We start from the raw sequence: 26655 nt of genomic DNA, 5'->3' as shown, positions 1-26655 counted from the left end.
GGACACACTTTTTGGGCTAACAACTCATTCTGGTTTAATTATAATTCTGTGAAATGGGCATAATGTAAAACTGTATGTTATTTATTATACATGTAATATTGTCTATTACAGTTAGCTATTTTGTTGATAAGTGATAAGTTACCAATAAGTTGCTTAAATTCTCACTATACTTCAGGGAATATTTCGACTAATTCAGACTTCACAGTTTTAGTCCTGACTTTTTTAAATTAGGTACCGTACTATTATTTCTTGATGCCTGTTTTTGGTCATGTCAAAATATAAAAAAAAAGAACAAAAAATTCGCTGTCAGGATCGAACCTGAGAACATCGGAATACGAATCCAGCGCACTACTACGGGACTACGTCTTGACTTGCTGAGTCCGACGAAATCATGGTATAAACAACGAAGTTACTAAGTATTCTGATAAATTCTCGTTCTCGAGAACATTCTCAGAAGTTACCGAAAATTCTCATACGGAATGTTCTGCAACTTTGGAAACTTCTCGTCCGTGCATTGCTACCCTTCATATATGTTTCATGGCGTGTTGATACTACTGTGCAAGTCGCAACGATGCGACTGAACGCGCGTGGCAATTTTGACGCCAATGGATCGGTACCATTCTTAGACTAAGTATACGAATGTCCTTAAAATGTGTGAAGTAGGTAATACGAAAATTTATTCCAAATAAATTCATTGGGAAAAATGTATTCGGAGTAAATTTTCTTATTTACTCGTTATCAGAAAATGGATATTCCATCGAATATTCTAAGGAATAACATTTTTATTTTCAATAGTAATTACTCTTTCAAAAGATCTTTGTAGACCCGGCCCTTGAAATGTCTCCTTTCAAGGAAATAATTACCGCGATTGAACGAAAGCACCTTTTTAACCTTAAAGGATATAAAAGAACCGCTGGTAAATCGTTACGGTAATGGGGAAAATCGTTCAATTTGAAAAATTAGGAACCATAATGTCTACACCCTTACCTACCTTGTGCAGTGCGTAATGGTAGAAAAAACTGCCCCACAATGTTGGTCGGAATTAAGGTGATAGCAAAAGATTTCGCAAAAGATAAAAGGTATTTTAAGCGGGTTACTCACGTATTAAGTCGATATAGCGTTCGACATGTTTCGGTTCAATTTCGAGAACCTTTCTCAAGAGTATAAAAATAAAAAGTATAGTAGAGTATTAAAATATTGTTAAATATGTATGAGTCTCACGGGAGTTTTATAGTTAAGATAAAAGGTATTTTCAAAACAAAAAAAAAGAACATCATTAAGCCCGACTCGCACTTGTCTCATTTTCAGATTTTATAGAGCTCTCCAACATTTCTCACGGACAAAGTCGAAAACGGAGGACAAAACATAATAACTAAGTTATAAATTAATTACTTCTCAAACAAAACTCAACTGTCGGATAATTAAGTCACCGGTTGAAACTTACTTTCCTAGGGCAATTTTTAATTGGATGAGAAATACAAGGCACCTAAGTGTAAAAGTATGCAGGCAACTTTTACCGCAAGTGCTGACCCTATTTGCCCTAGTTTAAGGAAAGTCTGCTTTTAAATACCTTTAATATTACCTACACGTACTCACACATTATTTTGTGCTTTTACTTGGTTTCCGCGCTTTGTGGTTTAGTAATTTCAGGATGCTACGAATGTCCTTATTTAAAAAGCTGTGATTAAAATGCGTTCACCTTCAATAATAATACGATGACCGGTCTGGCCTCTCACTGATAGGGTGCCTGAAATTAAATGAAATGAAATATTTTATTTGCACGAAATGTGGTACAATAGATTAGATGGGAGGTAACATGAATTTATTCTGAACGTCACATTTCGCCGAGAGCGTAGGCATGCAAATTTTTCTTATAAAACTACGGTCCCCAGTTGCATCGATAATTATTTTTGAGCTGGCAGCTTCTCGCTCAGCGCATTAGTATTGCCATTCAGCGAGGTAATGCTGCCATCATCTTTCTACGGAACACAACACAGAAGCGGGGGCTATCAAAATCTTGGTCTTACTCGACAATTTGTCAAATTGTCACAGGTACCTACTACCTAGTAAACTTAAATTTAAGAAATCGTATAATGACTCAATAAAACTATATGAAATTAGCAAATATAACACCAATATATTATTTTCCATACAATATTATGAATGTAAAAGTAGAACATCCCGTAATATATCCTGGAACGGAACAGAGTTCCATCATGAAAAATCGACCATTTTAAAGCTTCTTAACCTCTACCTATAAAATCTGCTGACACATCGCACTTTATTGGAAATACTGGCGAAAAGCGTCGAAGTTTTAGGTATTATAAAAAGGCTCATGTTCGACATCTTCATATTATACATACCTATGTACCACTCTACTCCCTAGTACTACTTAGTAGAGGTAGAGGTACAGTGAGCCGCATATGCCTAATTTATCAATGAATTCATTCATAATTATTTCATGCAATTTTACAGCTCATAAGTACTAATATTCCTACTTTATTCTGTTCTGTTGATCAATTTCCAGTGCTAATGTGTAAAAATTTCAAACACCTAATTGTAACATCATTGGACAATGTAATATTTGGAATAAAATAATACAACAAAGAACTAAGGCCGAACTATTGGATGGGGTTTTCACTTTATAACAGTTTTATTTTTGTAGCTTGTTATTTAGTTTTAATTTAAGGTTTAATTTTAGTTTTTAATGTTATACTATAACATTATAACTAAAATTAAAAATAATTAGTTTTATTTTAATTGTTTAGTCATATTTTTTGTATACCTATATATTACCATTAAGTAAGTATATTAGTAACAAAGAACTCCTCATTATTATATGAATTATATCATTATAATATATAAAACATTTTTCATGGATAAATTACACCTTTCTTTATCACTGTGTGGACTGGGAATGCTATTGGAATTATAGAAAAATCAACAACGCACCTGAGCATTTTCAGAATTTGGGACCCCCCGATTAGCGTAAGTTGTTAACAAAAAATAACTCGCTGTCAGTTTTGTGACGATAATTAAGCAAGAAATTCCTATAAAAATATTGTTTTTGTGTTAACTTTAGGCGATAATCTACATTCAAAATGTAAAATTCAGCTCAACAACAAGTCTCAGGGACCAGTTTGAAAACCAGCGCCAGGCTACCAAGCTAACACATGCTGAAACTGGAAGACTGGAACCCATTTGCCATTGGTCACTCAGGTTTTTATTTAATTTTATTTTTAGTTTTAGTATTATTTTATGTTATAGTTGCCTGCAATTTATTTTAAATTATTTAATAATGTAGTTTTTAATGTTGTATTCTATTGTTTTTGGCAAATAAAAATATTTTTATTCTTATTCTTAAAAAAAGGAAATTTTTAGACAGTTTTTATGCTTAATTGTCGTCACAAAACTGACAGCGAGTTAATTTTTGTTAAGAACTTACGCTAATTTGGGGGTCCCAAATTCTCAAAATGCTCAGCTACGTTACTAACAAATAATAAACTGCATATACAAAATATGAGTAATAAGTAGAGTTTAATTATTATTACAATTTTTTTGTCCATTTTAGTGCGTTCGTTTTTTTTGTTCATCGGTGATTTGAATAAGGTAGATAAATAATCTCCACCTTGGTTGTTAACACTTCAATCCCTCGCTACGCTCAGACTCCAATATACGCAATCGCCGTTGCGTAATCGACCGACTCGACTAGTATGTAAGAGCAAATACTCATTCAGAAATTATCCGGAACTATAGTCCAACAAGGATCGACGCGTAACAGAAGTCGGAGATTCCCACCCCCCTACCCCCGACGAAATGTCGTCATCAACATTCACTCGCCCCTCCCGCCCCAGGCATGCGCTCCCGCTCACGTGGGGTCGACATACCTAATCAAATCGCGATGTACCCCTGCACTCAACTATCGACTGATCGTATCTACTTTTACGTATCCTACTTAATTTATTGGCATTTTATTTATTGAATGTAAAAACGGGGTACTTACTCGGCAGCGGCATAATATTATTGATTTACCAAGAGATTGCTTCTCGTATTCTTCTTCTTTGTTTTGTTATATAATCGCTTAGTAAGTAAATAATAAATATATCATCTGTATGTATGCTGTCATGCTTTGGGAATTTTGATGTTGTATGATTGTATGATCCATGGTTGTAATAATTAATTTGGGCAAAAAAAATCATAATTTATTAGGTACTTAATATAATTTCTATTCATAAGTGAGAACCTATAGGTAATTGGCTTTGTATTGTTACTGCAATTTTTGCGTTGAGACTTTCTGTTTCTACATACATACATTCACGCCTATATTCCCAAACGGGGTAGGCAGAGCACATGAAACTGAAACAAAAAATGTGTTTACTAATTTAACAGGTAGGTCAGTGTCTCACGTACGTTTTGTTATACGAATGCTAAGTAAATTATATTGATATTTGACGATTACTAAAGTCAACATACAACATGGTTAGTTGTTAGTTCGCTCGCCATCCATTTGGTTTTCGGATGGATTTGATCGAGTTTGTGTGATGAATTATTTGTTTGATTTGATTCACATTCACATTTCACACAAACGATAACAAAACAAACTCATAGCACCTAGTGGGTACGTTGACCTATTGGATATAAGCTATATGTTATTGCTATTAAATAGCAAATGCTAACTGTCTCTTCGGAATACCTAGAATATTGTGATTAATGATTATAGAGGTAGTAAGTAGTAGTACGTTCACAGGAATCTTATAAAATAGTTTAGATCTAACATAGGCATGAGAGGAATAAGGTGAAGGTGGGCATTTTCGCTAGAAAAATCACCAAAAATATTTTTTCTAAGGTAGGTGAATTTTATGTTTTTCCTACTCAGAATCACGAGCCCTTTCGATTATATAGGGTAAGGATAGGGCCAAAACCAAGAGACAAAAAAAATTGTCCCACAATTTTTGTAACGGCCGTACAAAGTGTTTGAAAATAGTAACGAAGTGGAAAAATTTGGGACGATTTTTTTACCTACTAGGATCGAAAGGGCTAGTGATTCTGAGTAGGAAAAACATTAAATTTACCTATTTTAGAAAAAAAAGTTTTAGAATCTTTTTTCGCCAAAATGCCCGGGTAAGTACTAAGTATTATGTATGTATATATTCAAATTGATCACTTTATACACTATACTATGCGAATCATATAATACCTTAGTATCTAGAGTTAATATTGGAGGTATCTGTACCTACGTACTAACGGTGGGTTATGAAACTTATCAATTATTAGTTACCGGTAGAATTAACTAATTAGAATTATAACATTCAAGTAGGTACTTACTCGGTTTGTTTTAGAAATGACAATGTTTCTTTCTAGGTAGGTATCTCTAGGATGTCCTGTTTCTATGCATTGACTGCAAGTTCTGCCGGCATTATAGCTTAAACATAATTATTAATTATAATCCACAACGGAACTCGCATACTTTTAACATCCAACATATACTTCGCTCATTTTACACGAAAGTTTCTATAGTTAAAACAGACTAAAACAAAATGTTCTTACTTACAAACTCAACTAGTTACAAGATAAACTTTAGCTAATGGCGGCTAATGAAAACTTTTTTCAGTTGTCACGCATGTGCACCCACTTTAAGTTTTTTTTTTTCAGAGACAAACTAGAGTCGTAGTCCGATTCCCACATTCGATACAGTGACACAATCACCAGATTTTTATGGTTAAATCTTAAGTTAAATACAATTCACATTTCTAGAGAGCGGATTTCAGGCAGCGATTTAAATATTAATATGGATATGACTCACATAATTTATTATTTTTTCTACACACAAAAAAAAATGTATCGGGACAAAAAAAGTAAAACGCTTTTTGGATGCTTTTGTGAATATTGGGCAAAGACTATGAAAATATTAAAAAAAATGTTGTAATTTTTTTTAATAGTTTATTTATTTAAGTTGTTCTTCTTTAATATTTCGCCTGCGCATTGCACAGTAAAAACTTGTATTACGACTCAAAGAATAGAAAAATGAAAATAATTCGCTTCTTGTATACAAACACATTTATTTAGAAAAAAAACACTTTTCTTTAAATGTAGTTTGTTGCAAAAATAACATCTAATTATTCAGCTAAGTTTGCGGGGTGCGATGTAATAATAATAGATTGCTAATACCTTATTATAAACGACATGACATGTATTTAAACAACTACACTAGTCATATCCATCATAATTATTAATATTTAAATCGCTACCTGAAATCAGCTCTCTACTTACACATTTCATTTTGAATAAAACGACATTTCGATTATTTTATTTATTATTATTTCTAAGCTTATTTATAGTTGTTATGATGTTTGTTTCTCAATAAATTTTTTTCGATTTTCGATTGATCTGATATTAAGAATAGAGGTCAAATCACAATTGTTTTTTAGAGATGTTTCAAACTTGAATTTCATTACTAAATCGGTTTTGATAATAGTAATTAAGCTATTATAATTACATTTGCAACAAAACAGTTAGTAGAGCAGACCATTATTCACGAAGTTTAAAGCGTAGCATTACTTACCTGTAGAGGGTTTATAAATGTGTGTTAATAGGTAAATGCCACTTATTTCGGACCGGTGAATCAATACAATGTTATCGTTTACAAACAGCACTCTTTTAATTTCTATTAAGGGGTCGCCCATTATGTTGTCTTGCGACAATTTTGCCGCCAGCCAGGCCATCGGAGTTCACAGAGTTCGCGAGACGCATGCGCCATCTCAAAACGACCCGCAGTAAAACGACGGGTCACGTGACTCGTCGCAGCATTCGCTCGTCGCCCTTCGGCAGTCGTCGGCGGACCGGCCGGGTGAGCGAGCGTGTCCGCGTCAGTCACGTCGCTGCTATCACTTAAATGTCAAATTCAATGATTCCGACAGTCAGTTTGACATGTGCACCGCGAAATTGTAAACATTAATAATGTAGTGCGTTTAAAGTGATTGTTCAATTGGATCGGCTTATATTAAGCGTGTTTTAATCAGGATTCCCGTATAAACAGACTCGCTTTTGCCAATCCGCACCTAAAGTGCCGCGAACCTGCGAACGTTTGCAGCTCCTGTGGACTATGGCAGGAGGTTCTGATGCTGCGGTGTGGTGGAGGGAGTATATAAAATAGGATGTCAAAGTGATTTACTATGGACCGCGTGAGTGGTGTGTGTCGTTTCGGCGGAGTGGTGTCGGCGGTGCGGACTAGGAGCGGACGCAGCCGGCGGCGGCTGGCGGGGCCGGCCCCGGCGCCCAGCTCGCCCGAGACCCCGCGCCGCGGGCTCGGCGCTGTGCTAGTGCTCACCTGCATCCTCGTCTACCACAACTGCCTCTACTGCGGCTTTGTGTTCGATGATATCAATGCTATTAAAGAAAATAGAGACTTGAGGCCTCAGACACCAATTTCTAATATATTCCTGAATGACTTCTGGGGGACACCCATACATAAGGTAAGTTTTGAAATAATATTTGATTACTCCGACATATGAAATCAAATCGACAATCCCAAACAGTTACCACGTGTTTAATGTGTACTTGTCAATTGTATTTACCAACACCTGATGGGTTGAACTTGCCACAGTTTAGGTATTAGAATTGTCTAAAGAGAGAGAAAACATCAACGAATACCTACCGTGCCAAGAGCCAGAGGGTCAGGTTACAAGTCAGCTGAAGCTAAAGCATAATTCTGAATCAGGTCAACGGTTAATCTTCCTACACCTACTTCTTCCTACACCTAACTTCCTTTCGGTTTATTCAGTCTTAATTTATTGATTGAGTACAATCCCAAAAAATATCCAACGAACGACAACGAAAAAGTGTCTGGTGAAAACTGTTTACTGTGCTAGTTTCCGCCCGGTGTTTTCGATTTTTTTTTCATTTGTCGATGTTTATTAGGTATTATACCGTTTTTACAAACTAATTTCAATTCTTATTATCCAAACAATATAACCACCAAATACTTATCTACTTATACAGAAAGTTGATATTTTAGCAAATAGGTTATTTAAAATAACACGCTATTTCTCCAGTTATTTATTATAACAGTTATTTCCCCACTAAACTAATATACTAAATATACAATACTACTGGAATAGGATCCTTATAATTTAGTGGTTAAAGTGATAAAGTACTTACAGGGGGACAATCATAGGTTCGGGATAATCGTACAAGGTTTTTTTCTCTATGAAGTTTTTCAGTAGATACATAATTATGGCCCTTTGAAGTTTCGACTTGACAAGAACAGTGAACTATTCAAGTGATAAATAAACTAAGTGATAACATTACAAATTCAGACTATCAAACAGTGAAAATAACCTTCAGGGAAAAGTGCAAAAAGTTGTTTACAATTTTGAATTCATAACTGCCGCTCGTCGCTTAGCGTCGACCGCTTTCTTAGTTACGTTCCTTTCATTCTATTCTCAACGTTTACTGCCATCTATGAAAACTAATTGTAAACTCCGTACAAACGCCATCTATGAGAAAGTACATAAACTACTTGAAGGAACTGTACACAAGAAAACTTTTAGCGCCATCCGTCGATTTTTTGAGAACTAGTTTCCTGTTATTGATACAACCAAAAGATGGCGCGGTCTACCTTAACAGTACAGTAACGACCGGGTTAGAATAGAACTGATTACGATATCAGATATCAATATGGGTATACCTGCGAAGTGTGGCATATGTGACAGAAAAATATCCGGCCGACGTGCGCTGGATTGCTCTATTTGTAAAATTCGAAAATGTTTAGATTGCTTAGAACGCTCCGGGGTGGGCGAGAAACGATATGACCTAATGACGGTGGACGACAAACAAAACTGGGAGTGTCGAGATTGCCGCCGCATACCTCCAGCCGACGTAGCATCGCAGCAGCCCCCACCGAGACCACCACCGGTATCAATTAAAGGTAACGAGTCTAAACCAAATATACCACCTTTTGAAACGACCGCCTCGGGGATGGGCGAAGAATTTTGTACAGAAGACTCGACTCGCTCAGAGTCAAATGCTGAAATCACCACTATCAACCAACTGGGAACTTCAGAAACAGACATAATCATTACGCCTAATAAACCGGCATCCATAACACTGACTGGAATTTCAACTCCGCCAAATAAACCCGAATGGACCCCGCCTGTTAACTTCAGTACCCCATCAAACAGGCCGACTGGCATACTATCAGCAGAAGATTTTGGGAAAATACTTGAAGAAAAATTGGAAACTCACCGAATATCAATCATGACTTACGTGTCACGTCAGCTTGAACCTTTGTATTCGTCTCTAGGCACAGTTAGTAAGAAATGCGATCAACTGAAAACCGACATTGACAAACTACTCGAATCCGCTGATATTTTATCAAAAAATGATATTATGAAACGCGCTGAAGACCTGGCACTAAGTAATAAAGTAATTAACTTAGAACTACAACTCACAAAACAGAAACTTTGCAACACGGATAAATTACAACAAGACCTTTTACAGACGTCTGATACAGCTGCAGTGAGCGCCTCACATCAAATTCCTCCTTTTGAATCCAAGAATTGCATCTCTGAGACCTCAGATATCCCGACAACATCAAGCAAACAAGCTGTATCTGATCAAAATAAAAGTAAATTGAAACACACTACAAATAAGACCTCTATACCAGTAGCACATGAACGAATAAACAATAAAGACGCAGGAGTTCCGTACTTACATAAGAGAAAAATAGATTTTAACTTCAAACAAACAACGACAGACCGACCGCTTAACAATAATACCGCAATACCAGTCCAGACACCGAGCGGAAGCAACACTGTGCAAGCTACAAAACAAAACAGCAACAGCGACTTAAACCACCGAGGGCAGGACAGTGACTGCAACACCGATTGGAATATTGTAGGGCCCAGGAGGAATAAAATTAAAACCACGGAACAACAGCAGGTGTTTGTTGGCGGCAATGATAAACTTAAAAATATTCAAGCGGTAACTATACAACAGAAGAAATACATACATGTATGGTCATTACACCCGGACACATCTATCGAAGCTATGGAAAATCACCTGAAGTCAATATGCGGCTTAAATACTTTTACTGTGAAGAAACTTACACCTAAGGTGAAAAAAGATTATGCATCCTTTCAACTGTGTGTTCCATATGATGCGTTTGAAAAAGTGTTCACACCTGACGTGTGGCCCAGAGACGCGAGAATAAGTGAGTGGACTTGGTTTCGGACCTTTCGGGGACAGAAACAAACGCCAAAAAACGAAAACTAGATCTATTGAAATTTATTATCAGAACGCTCGCGGTCTCAGAACCAAACTAAATACGTTTTTTGACCAGATATCAACAGCTACATCTGACCTGTTTGCAATTACTGAGACAGGGACGAATGAGAGCGTATCTGATGGAGAGTTAGTGCCACAAGGTTTTACAGTACTACGTTGCGACCGCACCGACGGGCGCAAGCACGGCGGCGCCATGCTCGTGGCCGCGCCGCGCGCCGGGCTCAGCGTGCAGCCGGTGGCCCTGCCCGGACACGATATAGATACTGCAGTATATGAACTTGTTGCGGCAGAAGTGAGAATTAAAAATAACTATTGTTTTTTGTGTTGTGTAGTATATATACCACCTAAAAGTACTGAAAGTGATTATATGCAATTATTTTATGTTTTGGAAACCCTATCTTGTAAATACGATAATGTACTCATAGTAGGTGATTTTAACTTGTATTCTGCTTCTCTAGAGGTACAAAATTATTTTAATTTTTTTATGTCTTTCTGTGGATTCAGTCAGAAAAATGCAGTTACTAATGCTAATGGTCGGCTATTGGATTTGATACTGACAACCGCAGGAGACGAGGAGGTATCAGTAAGCGAATCTAAAGATCCCTTGGTTCCGGTAGACGAACATCACCCGCCGCTGGAAGTGAGCCTACAGTGTGCGAGCGCCCGGCCGTCGGGCTCTGCGCCGCCGCCACACTCACAACCCGTGCTATTAGGTAATTCCCAACAACACCCACAATGGAACTTTCGTAAGTGTAATTTTTATGAACTATATTCTCAAATGGAACTTGTAGATTGGTCTGAATTGTATAACTTAAACGATGTCGAAAATTCTGTTCAGTATTTTTATGAAAAAATTAATGATATTATTAAAAGAAATACCCCTGTAAAAAAAAGGAACATTCAAAATAATAGCAAATATATTTACCCTGAATGGTACACTCCAGATACCATACGAGACATAAGGGAAAAAGCTAATTGGCATAAATTATATAAAATCAGTGGGGCTGTCAGTGATTACAATATGTTTTCTTACTATAGAACCCGGGTTAAGCAAAGCATAAAAAGTTCATACGAAGAATATCAGAATCGATTACAAGACCAATTTACTCAAGATCCTGCTTCCTTCTGGAGTTTTGTACGTTCTCGGCGTTCAGGTAACAACACTTGTAACATATCAAAAGACGGGCAACAGCTACAACAAGAGGAGTGTGCTGAAGAACTAGCGAAATACTTTCAGTCCGTGTACAGCGACGTAGAACCTCGCCTCGACGCTGAGGCCGCGGCCGCGGCGGCCGGGGGCGGCGCGGGCGCGGGCGCGCGCGTGCACGTGGCGCGCCTGCAGCTGCAGGACGTGCGCGCCGCTCTGTGCCGCCTCAAGCCGAAGCGGTCCGCTGGCCCTGATGGTATACCGCCCTACGTCGTCAAGGATTGTAGAGTATTATTAGCGGAGCCGCTCTTACATATCTTTAACTTATGCCTTGATAAGAGTGTTTACCCGGAATGTTGGAAGACGACTAGAGTGACGCCGGTTCCTAAAGGAGGCTCGGGAACAGATGTGAGTGGATACCGGCCCGTGGCTGTTTTATCAACGTTTGCCAAAGTCTTCGAGTCCGTTTTGTACGCAGCTATATTTCCTCAAATAAGTGGCAAATTAACTGACGCGCAGCACGGTTTCCGACCGGGCCGCAGCACGGAAAGTAATCTATTGTGCTTCATGAACTACGCGGCGCCGGAGCTCGACCAACAGAGAGGACAAGTGGATATCGCATACCTGGATTTTAAAAAGGCGTTCGATACTGTCGATAATGACGTCCTACTGGTAAAACTAGCCGCTGTAGGTTTTACTCCTCGACTTCTCAAATTCTTTGCAAATTACCTCAGAAACCGGAAACAATATGTAGATTACAAAGGTTTTACTTCAGACAGCTATCGCACACTTTCCGGGGTAAGTCAGGGGAGCAACTTGGGACCATTAGAATTTACCATTATGATTAACGATCTTCCGGACGTAGTACAACAAGCTAACTGCCTTCTCTTCGCAGATGATATTAAACTTTATCTAAAAATAACTGAATTAAGTGACTGTCAAAAATTACAAGACGATATTCAGCAGGTAGTTAATTGGGGCAACGTAAATAAATTATATTTTAATTTGTCGAAATGCAACATTATGACCTGTAGTAGGGCATTGTCTCCTTTCGAATATGATTATAGCGTAGGAGGACAGCTAGTTCAGCGAGTATCATCCGTGCGAGACCTAGGGATACTTGTTCAATCTGACTTGTCCTTCCGAAAGCATGTGGTAAGCATTTGCAAAAAGGCTTACAGAAACTTAGGGTTCATATTGCGACAAACCAAAAACTTCCATAACACTAGAGCAGTGAAGGCATTGTATAACGCCCTTGTTAGAAGTAGATTAGAAAGCGGCGCAATGGTATGGAACCCACATGAAACTAAATATACCATGATGGTGGAGAAAATTCAAAATAAATTTATACGACATTTATACTTGAAAAGCTATGGTGTATATCCATTTTACCCCTAATGTATCCGACACTGTTTGTACTCGGTATGGTTGGGTACACTAAGTTGGAAGTCAGGAGAAAGTTAGCACTGGCCACATATATGTTCAAGGTATTCATGGGTAAAATACATAACCCTTCTCTGCTGAGCTCACTGGGAGTGGCGGTGCCTCGAGGGCCTCGACGGCGTGCGCCGCGCTTATTCGAGCGCCCGACTGCGCGCACCAACTTACTAGCCAACGCTCCTACTGTCAGGGCAATATCAATACTTAATGAAGTGTCCACCAAAATAGATTTATTTACATGTACACTGACTGAATTCACAGAAGTTACAAGCCGGCAATTGTGTGGCTTGCCTAATAAATAAAACTTAGTTAATTAAGTTCTTATTATAGATGTGCTTTTATATGTACATATTACGTGTTGGGCTGTAGTCTGTAAGTTTTATGTACAATGTTATTGTAATAAATAAAAAATAAAAATAAAAAAAAAAAAAAAGAAATGTAGTACTATTTCATATCAATTGATATGTAATATTTCGTTTTTAATTCCATCCAGTATCCAGTAATAAACATTATATGAGTAATTTATGCCTAATAATTATCATGTCCCTTTTGACACTAACCGAACACTAATTATCATATCGAAAACAGATCGCATAACCACAATTCGGACTGGTGTCAATGAAATATTTCAAAATGTTTAACAATGAGCGTAATTTCGATTGTAATGGCGGTATCGGAAGCTAGGTCCCTGTGATGTGACTGTGACGATTACCATACGTGTCATTAATCTTTGGTATGTAGGCAATAATTAATTTCATGATACTCAATTACACCATGTTTCACGGAAAGTAAATATCGCGTGGTTTCCACTCGGAAGTGCTTATTGACTTTATTTTTATCGAAAAGTTTCCTATACCTGTAACATTTTTGAACAAATTGAAAAACTTAAAAATCGAAATAGTTGTGTTAGAGTACTTATTGACGGAATGTAAAGTAATAACATTTATTTAGACGACCGGTCTGGCGTAGTTGGTAGTGACCCTGCCTGCCAAGCCGCGGTCCCGGGTTCGAATCCCGGTAAGGGCATTTATTTGTGTGATGACTTGATGAGCATAGATATTTGTTTCTGAGCACAGATATTTGTTTTCTATGTATATAAGTTTGTATTTATCTATCTAAGTATGTATATCGTCGCCTAGCACCCATAGTACAAGCCTTGCTTAGTTTGGGGCTAGGTTGATCTGTGTAAGGTGTCACCCAATATTTATTATTTATTTACCAAGCGGGTACTTAAAATATCAATATTTTTTCTTCCTGTATAAGGTGTTAAACCAGGCACTAATAACCTAACCACAAAATTAAAATTTTGAAATAACCCCCGACCGCGACGTAGTGGACCGATTTTCATGAAACATGGCTAAGAACACTCCCGACTTACTCGGCTTTCAGACAAAAAAAACTAAATACAAATCGATTCATCCGTTCGGGACCTACGATGCCACAGACAGACACACACACACAGACAGACAGACAAACAGACAGACAGACACGTCAAACTTATAACACCCCGTCGTTTTTGCGTCGGGAGTTAAAAAACACAGACACCACGTAGCTCATACTGAGCAGCTTTTGCTATGGGGAACCTCGAAATTGCGAAAAAGAATAATTCTTTTTCGCAAAAGTATGAAACAGTCAAATTATTTGACTGTTTCATACTTTTCAAATTATTTGACTGTTTCATACTTTTTCGTTGTTGATTTTGACATTTTGTAAGGAGGATCAATTTCTTGGCAAAATAATATTTAAACTAGAGATGGGCCGAATATGGACTTTGCCGAATACGAATATTCGGCCGAACATTCGGTTCAGCTCTTACCGAACCGAACATTCGGCCGAATATTCGGTTACGCCACGTTTTAAAAGGGGATGTTCACTTCATGTTAATACAACTATGTTTTTATGATTTAGTAGATAACTAAAACTTCGTTAAAAGTGTTAAAACCGGTCTGAACTCTTCTCAACTTTTAAACTAAGGTTTTTTAACTTTTTTACAAAACAATTGTACTTATATTTTGACGCATAGGTTTCTCTCTTTTTACCATTACTTATTTACTTTGTTTATTCGGTAAATATTCGGCAATGCAACCGAATTATTCGGCCGAATACGAACATTGAAAAACTTGCCAAATATGCCGAATACCGAATATTTACCGAATATTCGGCCCATCTCTAATTTAAACCAACATACCATTGAATTACATTCAGGCGGCGCGGCGTCGCGGAGTCGTCCGTTGCGCGCCGCGAAACACGCGACGTCTAAGTGGGGACGCTGCCTAAGGAAAACGTTATTTTTAAACAAATTCGATGGTTTTAGACTGAAGTGGTCATAACAAACTAAATAAAGACGGGGTATTATGTTTTCGAATGATGGAAATTGGAAAGTAATAGTTTTCGACAGCATTGTTTTGTCAGCAGTAATGCATGGGATATCGGTCCTACATCCGATATCGGATGTTCGGATCGGATAATGTGAAAACGGATGGCGCCTGTAATGTGTGGGATATCGGTCCTACATACGATATCTAATCGGATAATGTGAAAACGCACAAAGGCCACAGGAACAGATTGCCTGCCTAAGCTACCATCCACACTCATAAGACGCATGTCTTGCGGCGCGCAACGGACGTCTCCGCCACGCCGCCTGAATGTAATTCAAAAAACGTCTCCTCAGTACATTTTGTATAGGAAGGACGTAAGACGCGCCCCCAGGCGGCGCGGCACGCGCCACGCCGCCGCCACGCCAGTGTTGGGCACTCAAGAATAAAATCATTATTTGAATGAAGATTCGTAAGAATAAAATCATTTCGATTTTATTCCTGTCAAAGTTATTCAAATAATTTCGTCGGGAATAATTTGTATGTGGGAAAATTTAATAAAAATAACGTATTCTTAGTCAATTACATTTATTCATCATTTTTTATTTAGAATAAAAGTATCTGAATAAGAATATAGTGCGGGTGGCCGGAGTAGGTAAATGTAACTTACGTAATATTTACGTACAGTACAGGTAGAAACTCTAGTACTCTGGTCTAATTTATACCTACTATGCTATTTTAATGAAATCTTGTAAATTGAACGTTATTTGCTTTGGTCCTCGTATTATTTTTACATTGAGAACCAGTGTAACCATGCTGTACCTAGCCATAAAGTATGTATACATATTTATGGAGTTTTTTGCAGTATATGTACGTACTGCATACGTTACTGACCTTCACTGTATAGTGGAACTCATAATTGGCTACTTTGAATTAAAGCAAGACATCAAAGTACTTACTTAATAATTATTTAAATTATGACGATTCATTTTTTTTTGTCCATGTCGCTTTCAACATTTATTACAAAGTTAGAGCATGGTGATTTAAAGGTTTTCTTATATTTAATTTTGCTCGTATTTTTAGACAGTATGATATTGATAACAAAAGAAAATAAATAGCACCACCTGCACACAAGAAGCATCGCCTGCTGCACGTGTTTACAAAGATTCAAAGAATTTACCCGCCACGGCTTAACCCTATTGTTATTGCTAATGCCTGTGAGTCATAGGTTGTAACAAGTTAAAATAAATAAATGCCGGGACTTTCTGCTAATTTAGTGATAAGCGTGGACCACATAAGGGTTTTTTGCTACCTGCCGTCATTTATTTAAAAAGCTACAATAACCATTCGCTAGACTCTTTATATATTTTGAGTAAACAAATAAAATAATAATTAACTTATTACTGCTTTATGGTATAACCATACGCTGGTATACTACATGTCAATAAAAACCTGGATTCATTATCAAACCAATAGAGTAAATATAAGCTAACTCTTCCAATCCTACTAGCAACATTTTGCACCTGTCAACGTCATACTCCATACAAAATGATACTGTCAGATACAAAATGTTGCCAGTAGGATTGGAAGAGTTAGAAGGATTGACTCTAACATCAAATGTATTCGACTCATATAAACAAACAAAACATATTAAACTTAAGATATATTAATGCGAAGGGTTCATTTAGCCATGAAAGAATTACGAGATTCACTTCATCACCATCGTATCAAAGGTACCAAAAAAAACATGTTATCATAAAACTTACTTACACGTAAGTGCATTGAAAAAATGTGCCAAAACCAATATTTATTCTACTATAAAATTAATTTTATTCCAAATAACATGTTAGTTGAATAAAACGTTAGTTAGAATAATCTCATTTCCAGAATAGTTATTTCAAATTTTATTCTTCATTTAAAATAAAAGTACCATGATTTATTCACTAGCATTCCATTTCAACTAACGAAGTACAAGAATTATTCTTATTCAAATCGATTTGAATGAGAATAACTTTTCTGTTTCATTCTTATTCTTATTCAAGTTAATTTTTGCCCAACACTGCGCCACGCCACCTGGGTCTCTTAAGTGTGGCCGGTCCCTAAAGAAATTTTTACCCTTTTTCATCCATTTTTATGGGTTTTCCTTACACACACAATCCACTTGCTCTCCTATGACGGCATTGTATTACTATTGTCCAGTTGTGTAGTACTCTAGAGTCAAATTTGACGTAGGTAGGTACGTTTCGTATTCCATTAAAATGGAACGAGATTTATCCTTTAGCAACATTTTATACAGTTTTTCGCACCTTTTTTTTATAGCGATTTCTGATCTGCACTTCTCGTCGGAATTTTCGGTTTTTTAAAGGTCGGTATATAATTTCTTTTTTTTTTCTGTTTTGAATGGTACTGACTATATTTTATAATTATGCCGTGCAATATGCTACAATTGCCGAGCAATATTTTGAAGTTCTATTTACGAATATTATACGTTCACATACAATGTCGCATGAAGACGACCAGTCGTTCATTCTAATGCAGATTTGGAAGTCTTTAACGTGACATTTCAATGGTTATTCAGTGCTTGACTCTCTGTCAGATATAGCCTATTCCAGCGACTTACCTGGATTAATTAAGAGTATGAATGGCAGGCGTTCGTGACGTCATCCCCGATGCCGGGATTAATGCGCTTTGAGGACCACCAAAGAACGCTGAGTTGAGCCTCTGCTTGCAAACTTATATACTGCAGAGTTAGACACATTGATGACCTGTATACCTACCTATTAAGGAGAAATTCATAGAGAATCTTGCAGCTCTTGAACCTAATATAACGTCAGTCTGGCAATCATGGGTAAAACCCATCTTATTATATTAATAAAACTCTATCCATTGCTCTATCTATATGTCACAGCTGTTTGATAGATATCTTCTTTTCTTTTCTAGAGATATTTTTTTCAAAGTTCAAAAAGGTTGTATAGTCAACATCAAAAAGATGCGGGCGAGATGTTTAAAGTAATCAGCTGACGCTCATACTCTTTGTTTACATTGGTGATTAAGAGTATAGGGGGCGTTCGATTCTCTATACAATCGTTGTCATCGATGCCTCCCTTGATATGTTGACTGTTCCAAATTTTTACAATAGTAAAAATTCAACAACGACAACCGTTTAAGTATTCGACAAATATAATCAAAAGGTAGGGCCAACACGGACATACTCGTAACTGCGATGTCTGCGATGTGTAAATGAGGAATTGAGGACTGCGTTTGTATGAAAAACCGAAAAATCGGTCACTGTTACTAATATTGCAATATATTTTTCAGTACATATGGTGTATTTACCGCAGTAATTCGCAAAGTAGTAAATTTTCTTGTCACATCGAAACCAAAGGGCCAGATGTACTGAAAATCGTCATACGTGCGACGAGAACATTCGCAAGTCGCAACTCGTGTCGATTTGTGAGTGTATCGCCACTCGCTTCGAACTTCCTCTTTTTCGCACTTATATCGTGATGTACTATTTCAATACAGATGGTGCTTTTTTACACACTAGTGCGAAAAGTGGTTCATTTCATGTCAGGTCGAAACTTCGGAGGGCCATCTGTATTTACTGAAAAACGTCGTACGATACACATGCAAAAAGGACTTTCTCTTTTTCGCACTTGTATCATAATGTACTATTCTATGATAGGTACCTACGTAGATAAAACCAAAAAGCATTGCATTTTTCTACCTTCAGCTTACAAAATGGCCGAGCCGGCGCGTTTGCTGCTCGCAAGTCGCATCCATCAATGTCATGGAACAAGTTTTTCGCCACGTTCCCACTGAAGCGTCGGTATACAGTTTTTGTTAACTTTTACTACTTTCAGCACTGACAACGACCAGAGACAAGTTTTTTTTATCGTCAAGCTAAGAGGCTGTTTTGTAGTGCAAGTTTAAGTTCCTCCGAGTCTTGATAATATTATCAAGGAAGCAAGTTTGTTGAAAGTTTTTTAAAAGACGAATAATAATTTTTACAGCAGTAGCGGAATTTGTTACGAGCTGTTCTGAATAAGTAAATAAATGTAAATAAACTGATCGTAAGAGATTTATTATGAGTCATGGACGTTTTCTATGTAAATAAGTATTTGTATATTATATTTTATATATCGTTGTCTGAGTACCCACAATACAAGCCTTCTTGAGCTTACCGTGGGGCTCAGTCAATCTACGAAGAATGTCTTATTGCCTAAGCCCTAAAGCTTGAGCTTTGTCGTACACATACACATAATATAAAGCCACCGATCGATGCGTTATACCACTTAAAAGTATGCGTCAATTCAAAAACGCCGATATAAGTTGCCCGTAAGCAATAAATAATTCAGCAATGAGGAATATATATAGAAACAAAATTGTCTTCACATTTTTTAAATAAATAATTATTCGGTGTATAAACACCGGGCTGCATAGCGCGCTCAATGTTTGACGAAAATCTAAAATATTTTCGACGACACCCATTTTCGCGTTCGTGTCAAACAACGCTAATTGCCGGATTCGCGTCCGACGTTTCCTGGACGACAGACTTGAATAATTTGAACGTTGTAACCAAGACTGTTAATAATGGGACGAGTAAATAAGTACAAAGAGTTTGGCCGCTCGCGTGACCGGACCGTCACGTGAACTTCTAATTTCCACGACCTTTTCAAGAAATTCATTTGTACGCGAGTTATTTATGAGCCTTCGTACACGTTACACCCCCTATAAAGCAGTTAAAATTGTTTATTAAGGTAATGAAAATAACACATTCAGCTATTAATATATAAGTTAACTGATTAAAAATGTGGAGGCGTTTCTTTTGTTTTGAATTTTGTGATAGACAAACAGGTTTAAGAGTCTCTTAGATGTGTTACGAGTATAACATATTAAATTACATACATACGTACAAATACGCCTGTTTCCCAGAGCGGTAGGCAGAGATCACGGATTTCGATTTACCACGATCCTGACAAACCACTTTCGCTTCACACACTTTCATAACGTTTCTCATACACGCTCGTCGGTTTCGAGTACCTACTTCTGACCTGGCCTTTTTGCAATATTTCCTCGATTTGGTCGAGAAAATTTCGCCTAGGTCTTCCACTTCCAACTGGCTGACTATTTCTATGAAAAAGAGTGGATATTAAATTATTTTTAACCGACTTCAAAAAAGGAGGAGGTTCTCAATTCGACTGAATGTTTTTTTTTTTTTTTTTGTATGTATGTTCCTCGATATCTCCGAGAATTGTGGACCGATTTTCAAAATTTTTTTGATCGAACGGGTATAACCCCGAGATGGTCCCATTGGCACCAAGTCAGGGTCTGATGATGGGATCCTGGAGAAATCGAGGGAACTCTTCAAATGTTATAGGCACATGTAATGTTTTTAGTGTATTTTTCAAAGGTAAACCAGTATTTACGCCTGATGGTAATAATTTTATGTGGCTGAGCTGATGATGGAAGGTCAACTCCTCAATGGTTAGGAGTTAAAGGATAATTCTTTCACTAGTGTACATGTATTCGGACTGATACATATAATATCAATAGGAACCACTAAAAATCAACAAATAAATAAACTTTTTTAACAAAAAATAAAACCGCCTTCAAAAATAAGCGCGTTACAAAACACGGAGAAACTAAAAAGCAAAAAATAATAAACCTTTGAATTCAGATTTCTTATCGTATTGCAATAATCTAAACATCCAAATTATAAACAAATCAATTATTTTTGGAGTCGGTGCCAGCCTGCGTATGCTTGGGTGGGGCAAACAGGCAATAGCAAGGCGACGAACAGGTCTGGTACCGACTGCGAAAATAATTGATTTGTTTATAATTTGGATGTTTAGATTATTGCAATACGATAAGAAATCTGAATTCAAAGGTTTATTATTTTTTGCTTTTTAGTTTCTCCGTGTTTTGTAACGCGCTTATTTTTGAAGGCGGTTTTATTTTTTGTTAAAAAAGTTTATTTAGAAAATAATCTAGTTTAAAAGTGCCGTGTGACATAGGGTGTACGACTACGTAGTACGTACATATTTACAACTCTTTAATAAGGTACAGCGGGGCAAATCTTGACTGGGGGGCAAATGTAACTGGTCCATTTTTTCATGTTTTACAATGTTTGCATTATTAAATAGAGTGCCCACCGGTTACATAATGGTCGGCGTGTTCAGTGGATACATGTAGAACTCAACATAATGGTGTGGATAATGGAAAAAATGGAGCAGTTACAATTGCCCCCCAGTCGAGATTTGCCCCGTCGTACCTTATGTATATTTTATAGTGGTTAGTTGGTAAATTTTACAATGGCTTTGGTGAAAAATAACACTGCCAAGAAAGCGGACAAGTTCGAATAAAGCCTAGTTCAGATCAGATCACTAGGTCAGATCAGATGACAGTCGCCTTGGAAGGGTGCCAAACGGATCTCGGACTCCCCTAGTGAGTATGGAATAAAATACCGAAACAAGACCACTACCACTAGGAACATGATTTGATGACACCAAACCAATCCAACCTTACAAAAACTGAATATAAAAATACATTTATCTGACGGAACTTGAACATTATAAAATATTCTTTAATGATCCTCCGAAAAATCCTATGACATCAGGGAGGCCCATCAAAGTTGTATAAAAATCCATTTGTCGATTGGTCGTCCTTTCCACTTTTATTCCGAGCCCGTTACGATTTTCTTTATAAACAAATGCGGCGGAGCAAACTGCAACATCTGTTGGAACCAATTTGGTTTCCACAGCGTTCTTAAATGCAGAGGGTTCACTTGTTTGTAAACAAGTCGGTTTGTTTACACGAACAAACCCGTTTGCCGGATGATATCAGGCTGACAGTTCTTATACAGACAATCACTACTTACTGTACAATATTCCAATTGACTGGCAGGATGGCTGATATCGTGCTTTTAATTAGGTAAGACAATTTTAACTTCTGATTTGCAGAAACATCTGCAATCCAGACACACAGACAGACAGAGTATCGATCCAGAGGCCGTGAGTTCGTCTCAAGGCAGACATTTTCCACTTTTAAATTTATTTCTAAGCCTAGGTAAGAAAACTCAATTTTCCTATAGGCTTGAATAAATTAATGTTGCTGACTGGTCTTGGGCTTGTTGGTAACTAAAGGCATTTTTTTGTGCGATATACTTGAATCGTTTCTTCATGAAGTAGGGGAGCGTTTGTAATTCTCTATTACCTATTTTGTGCAATCTTTAGAGGCTATATCTTAATGCCCCCATCGCATAAATTATTTGGCTCTAAGTAAGTAGTCAGCATCTGTATGAATGTCTCTGTAATATTTATTATAGTGGTCCCTCTGTGCCACTACATCCGTGCTTCTATCGAGCGGTCGCCTGAGTCCTGGGCCACCCTCGAGATCTTACGCCCGATGTCGATAGCGATCTGGGTCAAGGGAACAGAACTTCACCATAGGGTTCATAGATATATGGCGTTGATGTAATTAATAAACGTCGCCAGTTGAAAGGTAGTAACGCTGAGAACTGTGATTTCATATTCAAAGCACCGACTTGACACGCACACATTCACAGCTATATATGGATTAATTCCGATTACACATATTTAACACAGTCATATACAGGTCGAACGCGATTAATTAACATTATTTTACCTTTTTCCCCAACGTTTCGACCAGGTTGCATAATTATGGGCGTACGAAATCAGCTGATCATGAAGTCACAGTTTTAACTACGTGGCACCTTATAATTATAACCGGCTGTAAAACTCCAGAAATCGCGGGTTCAAACCTCGACCTGTACCAAGGGAACGTATGGACGAAATGTCGTTTGATCGTTTGATATTTATTTGGCAGTCACTTTTCGGTGAAGGAAAATATCTTGAGAAAACCAGTCTAATCCAACAAGGCCCCTCTGTGGTACCTACCTGGTTTCGAAGATTATATGGCAGGTGCTTTCGTAAAAAGCATTGTCTAAGAAGCCAAATCCTAGGTAAGAACCCTAGGATTTGGCTTCTTAGACAATGCTTTTTAAGCGGCCTCTCATGAGCCGTGACAATATGTCGGGAGAAGGCTAGGAAGACGACTTACAATACACCAAAACAGACTAAAATAGGTTCTGTTATGTTGCATGTAAATATATTTCTATGTGTGATTCCCCATTCATTAACTTTAGAATAATGTCATCGTGCGTTTGACCAACTTGAACTGTTCGCTTAAGTTACCGTAGGGAATTCCATCCATTAATTTGTAACCAACACTATCCGTATCTTCGATATCCCGAGATTCGGGACAAACCAGGGCAGGACAAACAATCGGAGACATAAATCAACGTCAGCGCAAGTTTATCGCATTCGAGGTTGCTTCTAAACTCCGTGAAACCCGTGTGAGGGTGTCGGATACCGGTATTTTATCGGTAAAACCGGTATCATATCGGTTTTTTAATACTGCACGGTGGTAAACAACCATACGCCTCGCCTGATAATAAGCAGCAACCGTAGCCTACGTCGGCAACTCCAGAGTTTGTGACATGCGCGTTGCCGACCCTTTCAAATATGGATAATGGAGACTCCTGTGTTGTAAAACCCCATATCGTAGGCCCTTGGGTTTTCCCAACACGAAGCTGGGCCTTTCACCACGATATTTCTTATCATTGGTTTGTTAATTATTTAACAAGACTATATTCTAACTTTAAGTCACATTAGCCAGACAACTGATAAGACTTACCAAAAATATATGACTTACCAAAGATACATATAACCAAATAAAGTGACTTGGGACTTAATATTAAAGGGTTTCTCATAAGAAATTTATGACTTACCTGTAACGTCACATACACACGTATAACGTTACATGTAACGTCTGAGGGTCTCCCCAAACATATCGACTCGGAATCGGCTTTCGCCGACCAAAAATGCTGATTTTTCCAACATGTGAAGTCTAATAAGATATACCAAAATAAGGTGACTTGTGTTCTTATTGAAGTGTTTCTCATATGATTTCTACCTATGAAGTAAAGAGCATAAATAATTGGAAATATAGGGCTATTTCGGCTTTATTTCTAATACTGGCTCCGAGCCCTACCCGTGTGGCGCTGCGAATTACATTAAGCGCCGATGAGCGAACTTTAAACTAATTTTATCGAGAGAATCTGATGGAGAATTTACAATATGTGTAGATAAAATAGTGTAACAGTATATCTCTCTCGCTATGCTTGCTTCGTAAACCCACATTCGAGTTTATAATTTTACATGCCCTTCGTTATATAGCAGTCACATATTATGTGTCGTTTCTAAGTCTCATTACCGCTTATTCTAGTAAAGCTTTGACAGGTTGTTCGCAGTAAGCGACAAATTAGACCTTTGATTAGATTTCGACTAGTTACGAACCAAAACGAACCAGTCTGTACTCAGCGGGTATTAGCTTAATGAGGGCTGGTATTAATCGTTGAAACGAGAGCGCAGTATAGTGTGATTAGTGTGAAGTCCCAGAAATTTCAATAACATTTCACTAGTTCTCGGTGAGCTAAGCGCATTAATGGCAATTAGAATTATTTGACGCTCTTTTTAACACGTACACCTATAAACTCACGCCTGTAGTCCCATAAGGGGAAGACAGAGCGCATGAAATTTATCAAGTTTCAGTGCAACTCTTAGTAATTAAGGAGTAAGTCCGTTTTCACATTATCCGATCCGATATTGGATGTCGGAAGGATTTCAATGGAAAAAATCCAAGATGGCGCCTGTAATGTATGGGATATCGGTCCTACATCCTATATCGGTTCGGATAATGTGAAAACGCACTAATACGAAATCGTGATGTTGCAGTGACAGATTGTCAGCCCACACCAGAATTGAACCCATATCACACACTCGCTTTTGCGACGCCCACTCTTTTTAACACCCAACTATATTTTTAGTTTATTTCATTCAAAAATGGATGTCAGAGCTAACCGGTTGTAAGAGCCTTGACAGAAGTTTCAATGAGACGGGTGTTTGTGTGGGCCACAGAACTAAATCAAGATAGAAGGAAAATGCTCGGCGATTAACAGCGAAACCGAGCGTGTAACGTTTTGTGTCGAGCCTATGACGTCACGAGTGTACTTTAGTGATGGGAACGTTGTCGTCGCGTAACCCATTCGATCGATTGTGGAGGTTGCGTGCGGGATGCCCGCCGAAGTTAAAAATATCGGATGTTCATCTTCGTTGTGAAATGAAGTAAGTATATACCTGTATTCGTGTGATGACAAAGTAAACAATTCACTAGTAGGTATATAATTTGCCTAAGGCCAGGAACAAAGATTTTAGTAGGTAGGTATTAATACTAGTTAATATTTCGTAATATTTTGTATGTGTTGCATTTCTTTTTTGAACTACGTTGTATTTATTATACTATGTACTACGCTGTTTTATAACTACATACCTACTGTTTTAAGTTAACTTCATATGTATTTTATGAACCTCCAGGTCTGTTTGTATTACTTTCAGTTTTTTGTAGGTACTCTATGTACTACACCTATGTATGATGTATATTACGACTGTTTGTGTTCTAAATAAATTAAAAAAAAAAAAAAAAAAAAAAAAAAAAAAAAAAAAATATTTTTAAGAAAATCGACCATGTACTCACTTCATTATCCTCATGTTATTTGTTACAACTTTTAGTAATATATAAATATAATTAACCATTAACACATTTTTAGAGTTATTTTTATTCATAATAAATATAGAGCGTATTATGTTTGTATTTGTTTTTCTGCCGACCACAAATTCAACGTTAATACCGTAACTGTAACCTATTTTAAAGTTAAATTTACTTTTCACTCGTACTTTATATGTATATATAGTTTCATAACAATATAAAAACATAATTATAATTTCCACTGCTTCGCAAAATCGATTTAAATCGAATAAGGAAATCGCAGCGTACATGACGATATAGTTAGTTTTTGGCAGATGGCAGTGGGCACCGGCTTCGTTCCAGTGCGAATCTCACTCTAGGTATCCCACCCCACAAACATCGGTCATATAATAATTCGTTTACGGTGTACTCGGTCAAACTGTGGAATACTTTACCACCTCCTCTTCGACAGTGTCAATCGGTCGCGTCGCTGAAGGCGAATCTAAAGAAACTGTGGCTATCGGACGAAAACTGAGACAGGGATTGTATGCGGTTTTGTAAGTAGTATATATATATTTTATATATATTAAATATTTATTGATTATTTATATATTTATTAATATATACTGCGTGTTAGACTAAGGAATGAAAAATGTATTGTTATTATTTTGTAGTTTTTGTATTATGTGGATGTCTACCGTCTCAAACTCTCCCTCAAATGCTCAAAGGTTAACTGGAAGAGGTCCCTTAAAGGGATAAGTTCGCCTTTGTACTGAAACTTTTTATTTTAAATATTATGTGCTGTATTATTTTTCTGTACAATAAAGTGTTTACTTACTTACTTACTTACTTAGTTCCGTG

General features: G+C 37.3%; 1 protein-coding gene across 1 annotated transcript in view; it reads left to right on the top strand.

Annotated features, from left to right (window-relative positions):
* Positions 1-6812: 6812 nt before the first annotated feature.
* LOC125228543 (protein O-mannosyl-transferase Tmtc3) overlaps positions 6813-26655 on the top strand; it is a 218580-nt gene continuing 198737 nt past the window's right edge. Inside the window, exon 1 of the mRNA XM_048133145.1 lies at positions 6813-7472. Within this exon, the coding sequence (XP_047989102.1) occupies positions 7173-7472 (300 nt within the window). The 5' untranslated portion in view covers positions 6813-7172. The remainder of the gene's footprint in view (positions 7473-26655) is intronic.

Source organism: Leguminivora glycinivorella, chromosome 8, assembly GCF_023078275.1.
Source record: "Leguminivora glycinivorella isolate SPB_JAAS2020 chromosome 8, LegGlyc_1.1, whole genome shotgun sequence".
In the NCBI taxonomy this organism is placed as follows: domain Eukaryota; kingdom Metazoa; phylum Arthropoda; class Insecta; order Lepidoptera; family Tortricidae; genus Leguminivora; species Leguminivora glycinivorella.
Note: the sequence above shows the minus strand (reverse complement) of the source record. Positions and strands in the feature narration are given on the sequence as shown.